Source organism: Mustelus asterias, chromosome 17 (genome assembly GCF_964213995.1).
Source record: "Mustelus asterias chromosome 17, sMusAst1.hap1.1, whole genome shotgun sequence".
Taxonomy (NCBI): domain Eukaryota; kingdom Metazoa; phylum Chordata; class Chondrichthyes; order Carcharhiniformes; family Triakidae; genus Mustelus; species Mustelus asterias.
Window position 1 is genome coordinate 71,015,065 of NC_135817.1, and position 17,437 is coordinate 71,032,501.

At 41.5% G+C, this 17,437-nt stretch overlaps 1 protein-coding gene across 6 annotated transcripts in view; it reads right to left on the minus strand.

Annotated features, from left to right (window-relative positions):
* cip2a (cellular inhibitor of PP2A) overlaps nt 1–17,065 on the minus strand; it is a 56,331-nt gene extending 39,266 nt beyond the window's left edge. Inside the window, exons 1-6 of one of the 6 annotated variants that reach the window (XM_078232946.1) lie at nt 16,955–17,065; nt 15,532–15,635; nt 10,391–10,538; nt 5,931–6,040; nt 5,306–5,400; nt 2,473–2,569 (exon numbers count right to left, since the gene is read on the minus strand). In XM_078232946.1, coding sequence (XP_078089072.1) covers nt 2,473–2,569; nt 5,306–5,400; nt 5,931–6,040; nt 10,391–10,538; nt 15,532–15,633 — 552 coding nt within the window. In that variant the 5' untranslated portion in view covers nt 15,634–15,635; nt 16,955–17,065. Of the gene's footprint in view, nt 1–2,472; nt 2,570–5,305; nt 5,401–5,930; nt 6,041–10,390; nt 10,539–15,531; nt 15,636–15,776; nt 15,836–16,849 lie in introns of those variants that run through there. The other 5 variants (XM_078232949.1, XM_078232947.1, XM_078232948.1 and 2 more) reach the window with 5 other exon arrangements.
* Nucleotides 17,066–17,437: the final 372 nt, after the last annotated feature.

Below are 17,437 nucleotides of genomic sequence, written 5' to 3' on the forward strand. Positions count from 1 at the left end.
TGATAGTTGATATTTCAGTATCAACTGTAGAATAAGCAGTTTCTGTCAGTTGCCAGAGAACTGAAGTCGAAGCTCATTTCAAGGTTATGCAAAATAAGTTTACTACCACACAACGTTAGACTGCTGTCATCCTGGCTGCAGAAAAGCATTCAAAGGGGCTTGCAGCATGTATTAAAAGTCCAACATTGTGTCCTCCAACAAATTGCTATGATTGCTGAGATGCCAACCTCTGAGAGCAACAGTGCCTCTGTGGCACTTACACTTGTTGTCCCCTTGCCTCATCCCAATGGTCCTTGATGTTGCATGTCAGCCAGCCAGATTGCTCATGCTGAGATGATGAAGCAATACCTTGTAGGTCATCCTCCAAGGCCATCAGTAGCTTCCTACAATCTAAGTTATCAGCTTTCCACCAGCTATGTTGGAGTCACAAGGACAGCATGACGTAGAAGAACTCAGTGAAGCAGACACACAGAACAGGCAATAAGAGAATGAACCAGGACAATTAATTGAGTTTTATACACAACATGGCATGATTTCAATACAAATTTGGTATGGAGCGTGGTAACCTTTTGCATCGTGGCCAAGAGGACAATGTGATATTCAACATCAGAGGGAATACAAAAGTGTGGAATTGTTGAGGAACAGGGAATTGGGGAATGCAGTTACTGGTAGTGCACAGTTGTTACCCTTTAGATATCCCCGATGGTTGAAGTACAGCTGGTGCAGAAAAATGACATGAAATAATGGCATCATGCCTGCTGCACAGACACTGGGCATTGACCTGCATGATGTATGACCTTAAGCAGCACATCAGCTGGATATTGCAGCAGGGGAATTCTTTTTGGTTTCAGTACTTGACGGTGCCATGTGGAGCCTGAAAAGCAATGTGCATGGAGTCAATGGCACTCTGCACCTGCAATCTGACATAATCCCCGTGCTCACTCTACCTCTGGCAACAGGGAATAAGATGAAGTGTGCTCTCTTGGAATAATGAGACTTAATGGTCTCCCTCATGCTAACAGTGGATGGTAAACTGCAGGATGCTACAAATATCTCTGGCACAACCTCAAAAGAACCAGACCCAGAAAAGGTCATCACAACATTCACTTTCAAAGCCAGTGGCAACGTAATCAATCTTGCCACTTAAAGTCACATAACTGAGCATGCGTTCAGAAAGCACGTCACCTGGAACATTAAATATAAGAATAGCAGCCCTGGCATCAAGTCATTTCAGACCTCTAATGCCATTGATGGCACCCAAAACAACAGGTGCCATTGAGCCCAATTTCGTACTCAATATTTCTATTCCAGATAAGACAATGTTAAAGTTACGTACCCTTGACCTGTGTTCACTGTCAGCTATAAGGCATAGGGAGCAGAAGTAGGCCATTTAGGCCATCAAGTCTTCTCCTCCATTCAATGAGATCATGACTGATCTGATGAGATAATCCTTATCCCTATAACCCTTGATTCCCTTATTGATTAAAAATCTATCTCAGCCTTGAACATAGTTAACGACTCACCCTCTATAGCCCTCTGCGTTAAAGAATTCTGCAGATTCCCTACCTTCAGAGGGAAAAAAATCCTTCTTGTCTTTGTCTGAAATGGGCAACCCCTTACTCTGGAATTATGCCCTCTGGCCTTAACTCTCCCACAATGGGAAATAACCTCTTAGCAACTACCCTGTCAAGCCCCCTGACAATCCTGCACTTCTCAATAACAGAATGGTTGACAGGTTTTTCATCTTACTGGCCTGCCACACTGATCAACCGGCATGACAAGCCAGTAAGAACACTCTAATGGGCTTTCTTTTAGGTAAAGCTATTTTGGGGAATGAATCAAGGGCAAGTAAGACTCAACTAAATGGTGGAACAAGCTTGAGGCGTTAAACAAGCTACAGCTGAGTCTGAAGCAGTGTACCTGAGGATCTTGTTTCTTTTTGTTGCAATTGCCACATCCACTTTCAGTCTACTGTTAACATAAAAATGAAAGCCTTGTATTTATATAGCACCTTTCACTATCACAGGATGTCCCAAATAATAAGCTAATAAACTATTTTTTGAATTATAACCATGATTGTAATAATGTGGGAGGCCCTGACCTCAGATACAATCAAGCTAAATATTCTCACTGAACCAATACTGTGATGGTAAATAGGATGTGCAACTTTGTGAATATGTTTTCAGGAAGCAAATGACAATTGAAGTTTTATGAAATGACTGAACTTTGATTGCACAGCTTGTGTAGTGCTCAAGTTTTGAATAATGCATTTCAGTGGTTGGTTTGCTCGTGCAAAAAAAATGTTTCTTCTATTGCTTCATTTAAATTGCTCAGCTGGGCATTTTTTCTCAGCAGACGAGGTCTTGGAATTAACACAAATAGACTCAACAATTAAATTTTCTGCGATCATGATTTCAGTTTAGTATAATCCAAAAAGAAAAAAATACATTAATGAATAAATAAAGCTCTTACCAAAGATTTTATATGGGCTTGAACAGAAAGATTGTGACGACACAGGTTTGCCATCAGCCCTAGACATGGCATGGTTAGCTCATCTTCTGGGGCTTGACTAAATTCAAACAGAATTCACATTAATTTGCTCATCTGGGATTTTTCCAGACACCTTACTTTAAAATAACGTCTTACTACCTGCAATAAGGTGCTTAAAATTAAGCTTTCAAATAAAGACTGGTCATAACTGCAAATTAGCTAACAAATTAGAACTGGTAGTCATTTGGCTATGCAGTATCTGGTCTGTTTAAGTGTAAATATCGTAAAGCAAAACTCCAGCTTCTTTGAATAAACAGACTTGGATTGCAAATAAGCTGATAAATTCAATTAAAACTCTGACCAGTCAAACTTTCTAATCAGCTGATTTCACCATGCTACGGTTTAATATTACTTGTGGACAATATTGAAATTAAATATATAATTAGAATATTTTATGTACAAGTTGTTGTAACTAACTCATGTCATGGTAGAAAATTAACATCTGCAAACAGGATGGTTGGAAAATGATTCAACAGTGCATTAGGTAATGACCCAATCTTTAGAAGACAATGGAAAGTAACACAGATGTTAGTTACAAGCGTTTTTTGAATAAGCAGATTGATCTATAAACAGTCAAAACAACTCAATTTTCTGTGATGCATGAGCACTTAGGTAGCATGACAGACATAAGATAGTGTACATCTGTCCTCTAGATTGAGTAATTATATCTTGCCTGTATTTTGCAGTTAACAAAGTTTTACTATTCAATCTGTTGCCATGAGCTTGATTATCTGGTGTCCAAACCAAAACTCTGTCCTTCAAGTCAGTAGTATAATTTTCTTTTAAATTCATGTTTATGCAAGTAATAAAGTTCTACATTAGAGCTTTATTCAATACAAAAATTAAGTGAACATCTAATTTCCCATACTGTCCAATATGTTCACTTCTTATAAAAGCAAATTACTGCAGATGCTGAAATCTGAAACCAAAAGAGAAAATGCTGGAAAATCTCAGCAGGTCTGGCAGCATCTGTAAGGAGAGAAAAGAGCTGACACTTCAAGTCCAGATGACTCTTTGTCAAAGCTAAAGGGCATAGAAAGTGGGAGTTATTTATACTATAGGGTGAGGGGATGAAAGATGAGTCGTAGTCACAAAAACAAGGGGAAAGGTGAAGAGGTGCTAATGGCAATCCATAGAGAGACTAGAAGAAGTGAATGGCCAAGTGGCAGAGAAACTGAAATCAGAGGATAAATTGTGACAGTTGAACATGTGGGCGAGGGGGGAGATGGGTAGGAGAGAGGTAAAAGTGAGAAAAGGGAAGCAAAGGGGGAGAAAAGTAAGGAAAGGGGAAATAAGATAAAGGGAAAGAGTGGGGAGGGAGAAGAAAAAGAAAGAAAGATAACAATAAAAGGTAAAGAACATTAAAAATAAATAAAATGAAAGCAAAGGGGTCGAGGTGAGGTAGAGCTAATCATCTGAAGTTGAATTCGATGTTGAGACGAGAAGGCTGTAACATGCCCAGCTAGAAGATGTTTCCCCAGTTTCACTTTTTATACTTGTTTGTAGCCATTTCCAGTTTAGAATCACTGCCTTTAAGAGGTTCCACAAATTTAATTATATAAGGTGTATCCTATTTCATTAATTAAGAAATTGAGCTGAAAAAGTTAGCATTTCACATCTTAAAAATCACAAACTCGAACAGGAGAGAGGGGTGTGAAGGGCATTATAGTGGACAAGACAAAGTAGTGTTTTGGATTAGCTGAATGTTGTGACGTGTTGAATCAGGTATCAATGCAAAGGTGAAGACATGGGCAACATTTCCGTAGCAATGAAGAGGAGGTGCTAGCGGACAATGCTTGGAGGTTGAAAATGTAATTTTAATGATGGACTAACTGTTAAGCAAAAAGACAACACTGAATTTAACTTGAAAGAACATCACAGAAGAGTTCAGGTCATGACATGGAGATGCTAGTGAAAGTATAAACCAGGTTGCTTGTTTCTACTGACATTAGGCTAAAGGAAATCCAGGCCCCAACGAACAATCAGAAGTGTAACAAATGTCTGTTTGGTAGTAATAAATAGGCAGTTTTGGATGTCATTGGCATTCTCATAAAAGCTTACCCTCTTCTGGTGTCACTGAAATTGCTAAGGATCAAACTGTAAATTATGTAAAGAGGACAACCAAGTATGGGGCTGTGGAACATATGCGAGACAGCAGTGATTATGGGATGAGAAATTGTTCGTGTACTGGCACATATTTACATAGAGTAGACTGTGGAGGAAAGGTAGTTGATAACAACGTTCAATAGTGCAAAGGGCTAAAGATGACAAGATGGAACAAGTGCAACACACAAAGTTTTCATCAACTTTGACCAGCCTAGTCTGTGCTTTAAGTAGATTGGAAATCAGATGATTGGAAGAACTTAAAACAGAATTTGTGAAAGATGTGAGCATGTGGTCATGTGTCAACTATATCTTTGAAGGTGTTGGATAGAAAGGCGTTGACAGAGGTAGGATTGATGGAGAATTTAAAAAAAGGATGACAATAACTGGCTTTGAAAAGGGTGAAAACAAGTTGCAAAAAGGAGGGATAATCCGTTGGACAGATAGCCATTTGCTTGTTCAGATGAGTGTGACTGAGAAACCAGGTGGTAAAGTATCAAGCGATCAGTAATGTGAAAGCAATTGGAAATGGTCTGCAGAGACATTAGGAAGGAGTGAGAGCTTCAATACAAAGGTAATATTAAAAGCTGCATAAAACATACAAGATGTTCTAATCAGGTTGTTAGTAACAATAAAGTTGTCTCAAACTTACATATGTTTTACCAGAAAAGCAATCAGCACATCAATATTTGCACTACAATTAAACACTCTGGTGTTGTAAGTCATTTTCTGTAGAAGCTGCAAGCTCTGTTGAAAAATAAATGATTAAGTAATTTATTAAAATTTGAAGCTGTGCAATCAATACATACATTATAAATAATTACATACATCTCTGGTGCTCAAATTTTAATGTAATTATTTTCAAGAGCAAGAAATACACAGCCACAGAACAGTGCGATAGTAAATCCTTAATTGTATTTATCTGAAACTTACTTGGAGATTTTTGATAGATAATAAATGTCAAAGAAAATAACATCTATTAAACAGGTTGGAATAAAAGGAAAATCAGAAAATAAAACTCTCTACTCTGCTTTACATTACTTTTAGATAAAAGGATCAGCAATTGTTATGCTGGGTGCGATGTCCTATTTAATCTTTAAATATCATAGAAAGGCAGTTAACAAAATGATTCTGGTCTGATAGTAGTTGTTGTTTAAAAACACTCCTCTGATTTTCTAATAATTTAACATCTATTGTTTTATTCCATCCTGGAGCCTTTTCCTCTTCCCATGCCAAAGCTACAAAAGGTGGTTCTGTCAGTTATACGAGATTCATACCTGCAGTACAACCTGTTCATTGGGAGCTGAACTGTAATGTTGAACCACTGCAGCAAGTGCACTGATGAGGTTGTATGTGTGCAAAGTCTCTCTACTTTCATTGTCTGATGCTGGAATAGAAACATAAAATAAAATGTTTAAAAACTGATACTGGTGACAAGTGCAATAATGTGAAATAGTTCCATGTAAACAAAATGCCCATTTCTGTAATTATAAGTGCAATATAATGGTAGTGTAGTTCATTAAACTACCACTACACTCTATAACAAAGTGGTTCCCCTCACAGGGATGCCCTGGTTTCAATGTTCTTTATAGGGAGACACCAAAGTGAGGTCAGACACTTCCACACATGGAGTGAGTCACTGTGGTTTGTCCTCTCACACCTCTCAATTACTGGTAATGGAACCACACAAGTTTGAAAGTGGGCTGCCTGTTATGCTGTCAGGCTAGCAGTGAAAACCAGAAAAGCAAAAAAGAATCAAAGGATTTTAAAAATGTCCTTAAAAAAATACATGTAATTAATCTTAACTGACCATAAACCAAATTATACTTTTATACAGAAATTACAATGATTAGCTTTATTAGATTTCATTAATTTGGAAGAAAAAGCCTCAGCTGGTATTTTTACGATGATTTATAATAAACCGAAAGTCACAAAATCATCAAAAATTTAAAACGGGAAAGCTCATTTTTAGCTCAAGCCCATCACTCCAGAAAAACAGTGATGAGAATGTCTTTTGTGTCTTTCTACTCTTATTCCTTTGGATTTTTTAGCATTCCCAATTTAGATAATTTGCAAGGTGAGTCCTGCTTGCTGCAACTTCAAAAGTATCTTAGTTCTGATACTCAAATAGCTCTACATAATGCATTCAGTCTAAAACACACAACCTTTTAATTGCTTTGACTGTGATAAATTGTCCTACACCTTGGCAGGATTCTTCTACCTTAGGTAAACATTAGAATATCAGGTCATGTTTCCAATTGAAAAGATTTAAGCAATTTATTAAATAAACCAAGAACTAGCAACTATAGAACAGCTCCTAGCTGATTAGTGGTGTGCCTCAGGAGTCAATGCTGAGACCACAACTTTTCACAATATACATTAACGATTTGGAAGAAGGAACTGAAGGCACTGTTGCTAAGTTTGCAGATGATACAAAGATATGTAGAGGGACAGATAGTATTGAGGAAGCAGGGGGCTGCAGAAGGACTTGGGGAAATGCTTAGGAACTCAGAAGCACAGAGGGACTTGGGGGTCCTTGTTCAAGATTCTCTTAAGGTCAACGTGCAGGTTCAGTCAGCAGTTAGGAAGGCAAATGCAATGTTAGCATTCATGCCGAGAGGGCTAGAATAAAGAGCAGGGATATACTTCAGAGGCTGAATGAGGCTCTGGTCAGACCCCATTTGGAATATTGTGAGCAGTTTTGGGCCCTGTATCTAAGGAAAGATGTGTTGGCCTTGGAAAGGGTCCAGAGGAGGTTCACAAGAATGATCCCTGGAATGAAGAGCTTGTCATATGAGGAATGGTTGAGGACTCTGGGTCTGTACTCGTTGGGAGTTTAGAAGGATGAGGGGAACCTTATTGAAACTTACAGGATACGGCGAGGCCTAGATAGAGTGGACGTGGAGAGGATGTTTCCATTAGTAGGAAAACCTAGAACCAGAGGGCACAACCTCAGAATAAAAGGACGATCCTTTAAAATTCACACTCTTCAGCCAGAATGTGGTGCACCTGTAGAACTCTTTGCTGCAGAAGGTTGTGGAGGCCAGGTCATTGAATGTCTTTAAGAAAGAGATAGATAGGTTCTTGATTAATAAGGGGATCAGGGGTTAAGGAAAAGGCAGGAGAATGGGGATGAGAAAAATATCAGCCATGATTGAATGGTAGAGCAGACTCGATGGGCCGACTGGCCTAATTCTGTTCCTATGTCTTATGGTCTTATATACATCGGCAGCAGAAATTCCCTAATTTAACTCAAAAAGGAAAAATAAGAAAGGTGGAATCAATCTGATATTCTTTGGTAGAACATTGTGTTTCTAGTATTTATCATTTCTGTGGGAGTGAGGCTAAACTAAATCTCTTGACAGTTCCAAATAACGTGCCTGCCCTCTTTCAACTAACTTGCTCCATATGCTTGTTGCACTCAATAACCACATTCAAAAATGATCAGCTGCCACTTACATAACCGAACAGCTCATTTTCATTTGTTTAATTCATTCATGGAACATGGGTGTTGCTGGCTGGCCAGCATTTATTGCCAATACCTAGTTGCCCTTGGAGGGCAGTTGAGAGTCACCTACATTGCTGTGGCTCTGGAGTCACATGTAGGCCAGACCAGGCAAGGACGGCAGATTTCCTTCCCTAAAGGACATTAGTGAACCAGATGGGTTTTCCAACAATCGACAATGGTTTCATGATCATCAGTAGATTCTTAATTCTAATATTTTTATTGAATTCAAATTCCACCACCTGTCGTGGTGGGATTCGAACCCAGGTCCCTAGAACATTGGCTGAGTTTCTGGATTAATAGTCTAGCGAAAATACCGCCAGGCCATAGCCTCCCCTGTTTATTTGGATGTTGCTGAGATATGGATTTTAATTTCAGCAGGCTTTTCAACTCCGTATGTATTGTGACTGGATTTAAAGAGATAGCTGCCTTGCTAAAACTATGATGTGGAGATGCCGGCGTTGGACTGGGGTAAACACAGTAAGAAGTTTAACAACACCAGGTTAAAGTCCAACAGGTTTATTTGGTAGCAAAAGCCACACAAGCTTTCGGAGCTCTAAGCCCCTTCTTCAGGTGAGTACGGCATCTCCTCCGGAGCCTTCAACATGTCATTGATGAAGATGAACATCTCGCCAAGGCCATCCCCACACCCCTTCTTGCCTTCAAACAACCGCACAACCTCAAACAGACCATTGTCCGCAGCAAACTACCCAGCGTTCAGGAGAACAGTGACCATGACACCACACAACCCTGCCACAGCAACCTCTGCAAGACGTGCCGGATCATCGACACAGATGCCATCATCTCACGTGAGAACACCATCCACCAGGTACACGGTACATACTCTTGCAACTCGGCCAACGCTGTCTACCTGATATGCTGCAGGAAAGGATGTCCCGAGGCATGGTACATTGGGGAAACTATGCAGACGCTGCGACAACGGAGGAATGAACACCGCTCGACAATCACCAGGCAAGACTGTTCTCTTCCTGTTGGGGAGCACTTCAGCGGTCACGGGCATTCGGCCTCTGATATTCGGGTAAGCGTTCTCCAAGGCGGCCTTCGCGACACACGACAGTGCAGAGTCGCTGAGCAGAAACTGATAGCCAAGTTCCGCACACACGAGGATGGCCTCAACCGGGATATTGGGTTCATGTCACACTATTTGTAACCCCCACAGTTGCGTGGACCTGCAGAGTTTCACTGGCTGTCTTGTCTGGAGACAATACACATCTTTTTGGCCTGTCTTGATGCTCTCTCCACTCACATTGTTTTGTTTCTTAAAGACTTGATTAGCTGTAAGTATTCGCATTCCAACCATTATTCATGTAAATTGAGTCTGTGTCTTTATATGCTCTGTTTGTGAACAGAATTCCCACTCACCTGAAGAAGGGGCTTAGAGCTCCGAAAGCTTGTGTGGCTTTTGCTACCAAATAAACCTGTTGGACTTTAACCTGGTGTTGTTAAACTTCTTACCTTGCTAAAACTAAACAGGAATACTCATTTTTGTCAGTCTCCTCTTTAGTCTTTCTTCTGTCACAGGAGGTCTGTTCAGAACATTCATCTGACAGACTTGCCTTCAACCAAAATGGCACTGAAGGGGTTGACCTTTTCCAGATCTGGATGCAAATTTGAAGGACTCAAATTTTCTTCCTACCCTTTCTTTTTGGGAGAAAAAAAAACAACTCTTGCCTCTTTTCACTGTATAACATTCCTTAAATACTGTGTATTTATTTCTGAAGCAATAATCACCTTCTTTCAACAAAGGATATAAGCTAATAGTTCTCAAACTTATTCAGAACAGGTTTCTGGCAAATAAGTTCTCATACAGCTTTTTCTGCCTCAAGTTATTTTATATTAATTACTGCCGTTATGACTTTCAAATCTTTGGTAATTACTATCCCCTTTTTGAGCTTTTAGTTTGCAATTATGACCATTTTTTTTCCCTCACATTCTACTAATGCTGTTGGTTTTATTCTAATTGTGGTTTTATCACATCACTCTGTCATCTGCATATGTCTCATCCCACTTGCAGACACAGTTCAGTTTGTGAACCACTGTATAAATTATTCCCTAAAGGAGACCTAATATTGATATAGATAAACATCTGTTTGCTTTTAAACTTGTAACTATTCATGTATGAAGACACCTTAATACAGTATAAAATGAAAATAAAAATGATAATGTAATTGAACCACAGCATTCAATTTAATCTATCAAAATGAATCATACCTAACTGCGTTAGCAATCCAATAATCTTTAGAGTCAATGTAACTTTTGTGTTAGGATCACCAACAAGTTCCACAAGGCTATTCAGGCATTCACTTGGTAAACTTTGATTTGTTGCAAATATCATTACTGCTTTTGTCCCGCAAATTACCTAGAAGGATAAAAGAATATTTCAAAATTTGATTTCCCCCGATATTTCTACACTATGAATAACCATTGTGTCAAGAACAGTATGCCAAATATAATCCTTGGGTCTTTGTCTACTTATCCAGAATCTTCTAAATCAGTTGTCATTTTAGCTCATTTCACCCAATATTCTATTTTTCATCAAAATGAATACAAATTACAGAGTTTAAACTGTAAATTGAACAGGAGAAGCATTTGCCTATCCTTAAGATGTGAACATTGCAGTGAGCATTTGAAGAATACAGTATATTCAATAACTTCAAAAATACATTGTTATATGTTTCTATGATCATTTAGATTTTTTCTATAAGCATTAGTACAAAAGATATTATTTTATAAAAGGGACACTCAAGCTATGTAAGTGACATCAGGGCCACTAACGGAATGAGAGTGTCAAATTCCATTTGTATCAAAGGGTACACTGGAAAATTTGTTGATGTTTGACTATTATTCTGTGAAAGTCATAAATCAATAGTCTCTATTTCATTAAATTCTTTTAATCTATGTATCTAATTTTTATCCTTTAACAGTCTTCAAGCTTAGAATATAAAGCAAAACTATGCAATAAGTGCCAATTAGTCTAATAACTAGGCTCTCCAGTTGGGGGACACACAAGCCCCATTTGCAATGGCAGTGTAGACTGGAATATGAGCAAGATTCTGGGCTGAGATTCTAATCTCTCCAAACCAGGACTTAAAATTCCAGTTGGAAACCTTAGGCATCCGAAACCATGTTAAAGACGAAGGTTGAGGAGTTTCTGTAATTTCCTTGTTCAAAAGGCCTGACAGAAATTACAATCAAGACAGGGTAACACAATGGTAAGCGGCATAATGCCACAGTGGTTAGCACCACTGTCTCACAGAGCCAGGGACCCGGGTTCAATTCTGGCATTGGGTGACTGCCTGTTTGGAGTTTGCACATTCTCCCCGTGTTTGCATGGGTTTCCTCCAGGTGGTCCGGTTTGCTCCCACAATTCAAAGATGTGCAGGTTAGCCATACTAAAAAGAAAATTGCTCCTTAGTCTCAGGTGGATTAGCAGGTTAAACGTGTGGGGTTATGAGGATAGGGCCTGGGTGGGATTGTCACTGATTACAGGCCTGATGGGCCAAATGGCCTCCTTCTGTACTGTAGGGATTCTATGATTAGTCGCTTTGAAATTTTTTGAGGCGCAAAACCTTCTCACAAAGGAATGAACTCCTGTACTGGGAATTGCTCAGAAGAGGGCTTGGGCCATGGTGGCTGCTGCAGCACCTTTAGAGGCATCCGCAGCCGATCCAGAGTCATTTACTTAGTCAGATCACAGACGAGAGTTTCAACTTGCAGGCTCCCAGAAATTTCCAAGCCCTGGTATTTAGTATCGGGTAGGGGGTACACTATGGTCCCTTGACATAGTGAAGTGGGACACTGCTGGAGGCTCAGATTTTTCACTGGGTTAGAAGAAACTGTTGGTCTATTGTCACTGCGGAGGAGTGTTGGAGGGGAGGATGTATTGTAGGAGGGGAGGATGACGTTTATCAAAATCGCAGACATGTGGTGACCAGATTTGCACATGGCTTAATGGTGGATTTCTGGTGTTTGTCAGCAACAAAGGGAAGACGACAACCTGCACCTGAAAGTACTCTCTAGGTTGAGGCACCCCTTATCTGATAGCAATGGCTTGTAGCTTGTAACTTTCTAATGATCTCTAAAAGATACTCAGTAGTCTGATGTTTTATCTAACTGAGAAGTAGCCCCTCCTCATCAAATGGATTGTAGGAGCCAAAAAAAAACTGCTAGACAAGACCACCATCTGCTGGTATAATGATTGCTACGACAATGGTAGTGGTGTTTATATTCAGCTGTTAACCAGCCTAACAATTCTTCTACTACTTCACATTAATATCAAAGGGAAAACTGAAGATAAGAAAACAAAATATTTCCCCACTCAGATATCCTTTTGTTAAAAATTCATAAATGGATGTGAGTGTCATCAGCGAAACTAGCATTTGCCCAGCCCCTTGAGAAGGTTCTGGTGGGCTGCTTTCTTGAACCGCTGCAGTCCCTGTGGTGTCGGTACACCAACTGTGCTGCTAGAGAGGGAGTTCCGGGATTTTGACCCAGTGACAGCAAAGGATCAGCAATATGTCAAGATGGTGAGTGGCTCGGAGGGAAACTTGCAGGTGGTGGTGTTCCCATGTCGGCTGCCCTTGTCCTTCCAGGTGGTAGCGGTTGTGGGTTTTGAAGGTGCTGCATCAGAGCCTTTCTGCAGTGCATCTTGTAGATGGTACACACTGCTGCTACTATTCATCAGTGGTGTAGAGAGTGAATGCTTGTGGATGATCATCCACAAGTGGATTATTTTGTCCTGGATGGTGCCAAACTTTTTGAGTGTAGCTGGAGCTGCACTTATCCTGGCAAGTGAAGACTATTCCATCACATTCCTGACTTGTGTCTTGGACAGGCTTTGGGGAGTCAGGAGGTGAGTTGCACCTCACAGGATTCCTAGCCTCTGACCTGCTCCTGTGGCCACAGTATTCAATTTCTGGTCATTAGCACAAAAATGGTTAAGCTCTTTTGTCCATGTTTGAACACAGGCTCAGGAGCTGAGTGACCCGGGTGGAACCCAAACTAAGCATCAGTGAGCAGGTCATTGCTATGCAAGTGCCACTTGATAGCACTGCGGACGACCCCTTCCATCACTTTACTAATGATCAAGATAGACTAATGGCCAATAACTGGCTGGGTTGGATTTGACCTGCTTTGTGTGTACAGGACATACCTAGGCAATTTTCCACATTGCTAGATAGATGCCAGTGTTATAGACGTACTGCACACACAGGTTTTTTAACCAGAATGAAGCTTTTGTTATCGGTCTGGAAGGTGTCTTTTAATTAAATTTAAAAGCAACCAAATATTTTGTTCGAGTCCAAGCGATCCTTCCATGTTTCTTCAATGCTTTGTTTATAACTGTAATTTTGGATTCTTCACATTTTCAATTCAAGAAAAAAAAATAAAGATTTTTTTTCAAAAACAAGGAACTACATTCTGAGCCCCAAAATGCTTTAAACTGGCAATTGACTGAATCATACGGCATAAAGGAATCTGTGCAGTTCCTTGAAAGGCGAGTCTAATAAATTCAACTGCCTTTTGGCAACATACAATTGGCAATTACAATAAGTGAACTGAATGTTTCAAAAACACAAAACAATCCCGTCTGAGCACAGGGGAAATTTGCAGAAGAAATTCCTTCACCACACCTTCCAAAAATATGATATAAGCTAGTGTAAAAGGCAAGTTATTGACTTATGCACAAGTAATATTTTTGTACAGTCGAAATAGTTTTGTGGTGGGGCCGACAGAGCAATGCCGCTTTGGTATGGAATCTCTTGCTCCCCGAGATTCTCTCCCACAGGCCACTTTCCTGTTCAACTCCCTCGCTTGTTCCTTTCACTCACTTCTTCCATCTCGTCACCCCTCTCCTGAGTCCTTGCTCACAGCAAGGACCCAGGAGAGAAAGCGACGAGCAGGAGAAAGTTGGCGAGAGGGTAAGAGTTGGCCGATGGGAGAGATTTTGATTTGATTTATTATTGTCACATGTATTAGTATACAGTGAAAAGTATTGTTTCTTGCATGCTATATAGACAAAACATACCATTCATAGAGAAGGAAACAAGAGAGTGCAGAATGTTCTATTAGTCATAGCTAGGGTGTAGAGAAAGATCAATTTAATGCAAGGCAAGTCCATTCAAAAGGCTGACAGCAGCAGGGAAGAAGCTGTTCTCGAGTCGATTGGTACGTGACCTCAGGCTTTTGTATCTTTTTCCCGAAGAAAGAAGGTGGAAGAGAGAATGCCCGAGGTGCGTGGGGTCCTTAATTATGCTGGCTGCTTTGCCGAGGCAGTGGGAACTGTAGACAGAGTCAATGGATGGGAGGCTGATTTGCGTGATGGATCGAGCTACATTCACGACCTTTTGTAGTTCCTTGCGGTCTTGGGCAGAGCAGGAGCCATACCAAGCTGTGATACAACCAGAAAGAATGCTTTGTATGGTGCATCTGCAAAAATTGGTGAGAGTCGTAGCTGACGTGCCAAATTTCCTTAGTCTTCCGAGAAAGTAGAGGTGTTGGTGGGCTTTCTTAACTATAGTGTCGGCATGGGGGGGACCAGGACAGGTTGTTGGTGATCTGGACACCTAAAAACCTGAAGCTCTCAACCCTTTCTACTTCGTCCCCATTGATGTAGACAGGGGCATGTTCTCCTTTACACTTCCTGAAGTCGATGACTTCATTTTGTTGACATTGAGGGAGAGATTATTGTTGCCGCACCAATTCACCAGATTCTCTATCTCATTCCTGTATTCTGTCTCGTCATTGTTTGAGATCTGACCCACTACGGTGGTGTCGTCAGCAAACTTGAAAATCGAATTGGAGGGGAATTTGGCCGCACAGTCATAGGTGTGTAAGTATAGTAGGGGGCTGAGAACACAGCCTTGTGGGGCACCGGTGTTGAGGATGATCATGGAGGTGGTGCTGTTGCCTATCCTAACTGATTGTGATCTGTGAGTTAGGAGCATAAGTAGTAGAAAGTGTTACTATTTTTGGCCAAATGTTAGTGTCAACCTTTACACAAGATTGACTATTCACCCTGGATCTACAAGTTGTTCCATTATAAAATGCTGACACAGTTAAACAAGGCTTTCTTTGTTACAAGTACCGACATAAGACAAATCCATTATAAATGTTAGAGTCAAAACCATGGAGAAGAATTTTATGCCAATTAGAGAAAGGAGGGAGAAAAATTAGGGAATGAGGGGGGACGGGAGAGCAGCAATAAGGTGGAGGAAATCAAATTAGTGTCAAAAGCATTCCATAGCCAATTAATTGTTTTTGCAGTGTGATTGCACACATATATACAAACATCTCACGCTTGCCCAGAGTATTATTACATTTCAACTTTTTCATCCAACAAATGCTGTACTTACATCCAATTGTCTCTGTACTTGCAGAACATTGCTTTCTGTTTTTGCATTTTTATATTGGGTAATAGCCAGTAACAGAGATTTCATGGAAGAAGTTGGATCCATTTCTAGGTAACAAAAAACAGAATTTACTACATTGATAGATTTCACAATCTTAGTGGCATTTCTATCAAAAATAAATAAATTATTGGGTTATAACATCCCCTGAATGGCAAACAGTACCAGATTGCCACTCCCTACCCACTTACCTGTGCTAAATTTCTTCAATGCTCATCTCACCGACCTTCTTGATTCAGGCCAGGTGCAATTTAGGCAGTGTTGGAGTCCAAAAGAAATTCAGCAAAGGAAGGTATACTCTTTCTTTTATGGCATTAGCTGCCATAAAGGTGAGTTTAATGATCCCATTAAAAATAAGGTAAGCATTTACAGTATTATGGTGAGTGAGGATATTGGACGGGGTGAGGGGGGGGTCAGATCAGGTTGAACGTGGGGAGTAGGAGTCAAGTCAGACATGGGGTAGGGTGGGTCAGGTCCAGTATGGGAGCTCTGGATGGTCAGGCGGTGCGGTAGGCAGTCTTTATTTATTAGTGTCACCAGGTAGGCTTACATTAACACTGCAATGAAGTTACTGCGAAATTCCACAAATCGCCACACTCCGGCGCCTGTTCGGGTCAATGCACCTAACCAGCACATTTTACAGACCCGTGGGAGAAAACCCAAGCAGACACGGGGAGAACGTGCAGACTCCACACAGACAGTGACCCAAGCTGGGAATCGAACCCGGGTCCCGGGAGACAGTAGTGCTAACCACCTGCCAGCCCAAAAGGGAGGGAGAGGCAGGCAGATCTGTTCAGGTCAGCTGGGGACGATCAGATCGGATGATGGGGCTGCCAGGCGGCAGTTGGGGGCGGGGGGAAGAGTATCCTGTGGGTTTGGTGGGGGGAGGCGGTCAGCTCAAATGAGGGGGGGGGGGGGGAGAGCAGGTCTGGTCGGAGGGGCAATACCGGGGGGGGGGGGGGGTCACTGCCGTTCCAGAGGTTTGGTTTGACCGCCTAACGGTCGCAGCGCGCTCCAGCCCGCGCGCTCAGTTTAAAATGGTCGGCATTTACCACTGCGGCAAAGGGATCGGGGGGGGGGAATTAGAACAAACCAGCATTCGCTCAAAATACTAATAAGAAGAAAACTGCTGCAGATACTGAGGCTTTGATGTTATTACTCCAGCAAATTCCCTTGTAGTTATAATCAAGTGAGTTCTGCATTAGGGCGTGTTTTTAAACTCATCCCTCACATGCACACCCCCCCCCCCTTCCCCACGGTTTACCACATCCCAACGGTTTCTCTGTCCAGGCAGCGGCTCGGCCGGTTGTGTGATTGGAACCGCGCGCGTTACTGCTCCGCTTTTAAAGAGTGTCGCTGGATTTCTGACCTCCGAGGCTGGTTTAATCCTTTTACTGAAACGCCTGTAGGCCGCGTCCCAAAGGGTGAGTCAGTACCTCCCCGCATATACTTTGACCAGCCCGCTGAGCAGCGCTTGCGCGGTGGTTCGCTCCGATGGGCGGGCGGCGCTCTGACGTCACAAAGCGAGGGTACCGCCTCCTGGCTGGGATTCCCTGTCAGCTCAACAACAACTGGCTGGGGAAAGCACCTGTAATGTGATTCACAGGGCTATTATAAGACAAAGTGTGACGCCAGCCACATGAGGAGATACCAGATGAGAACAGAGGATGCTTCAAAAAGCTCAGCACGTCTGACAGCATCTGGAAGCAGACTTAACTTTTCGAGTCATGGGAACACAGGAATTTTTCATTGAGTCGACGGTGCTGAAGGAGGCCATTTGGCCCATCGAGCTTGCAATTCCCATCCAGGCCCTATCCCCATAGCCCCACGTATTTACTCTGCTATTCCCCCG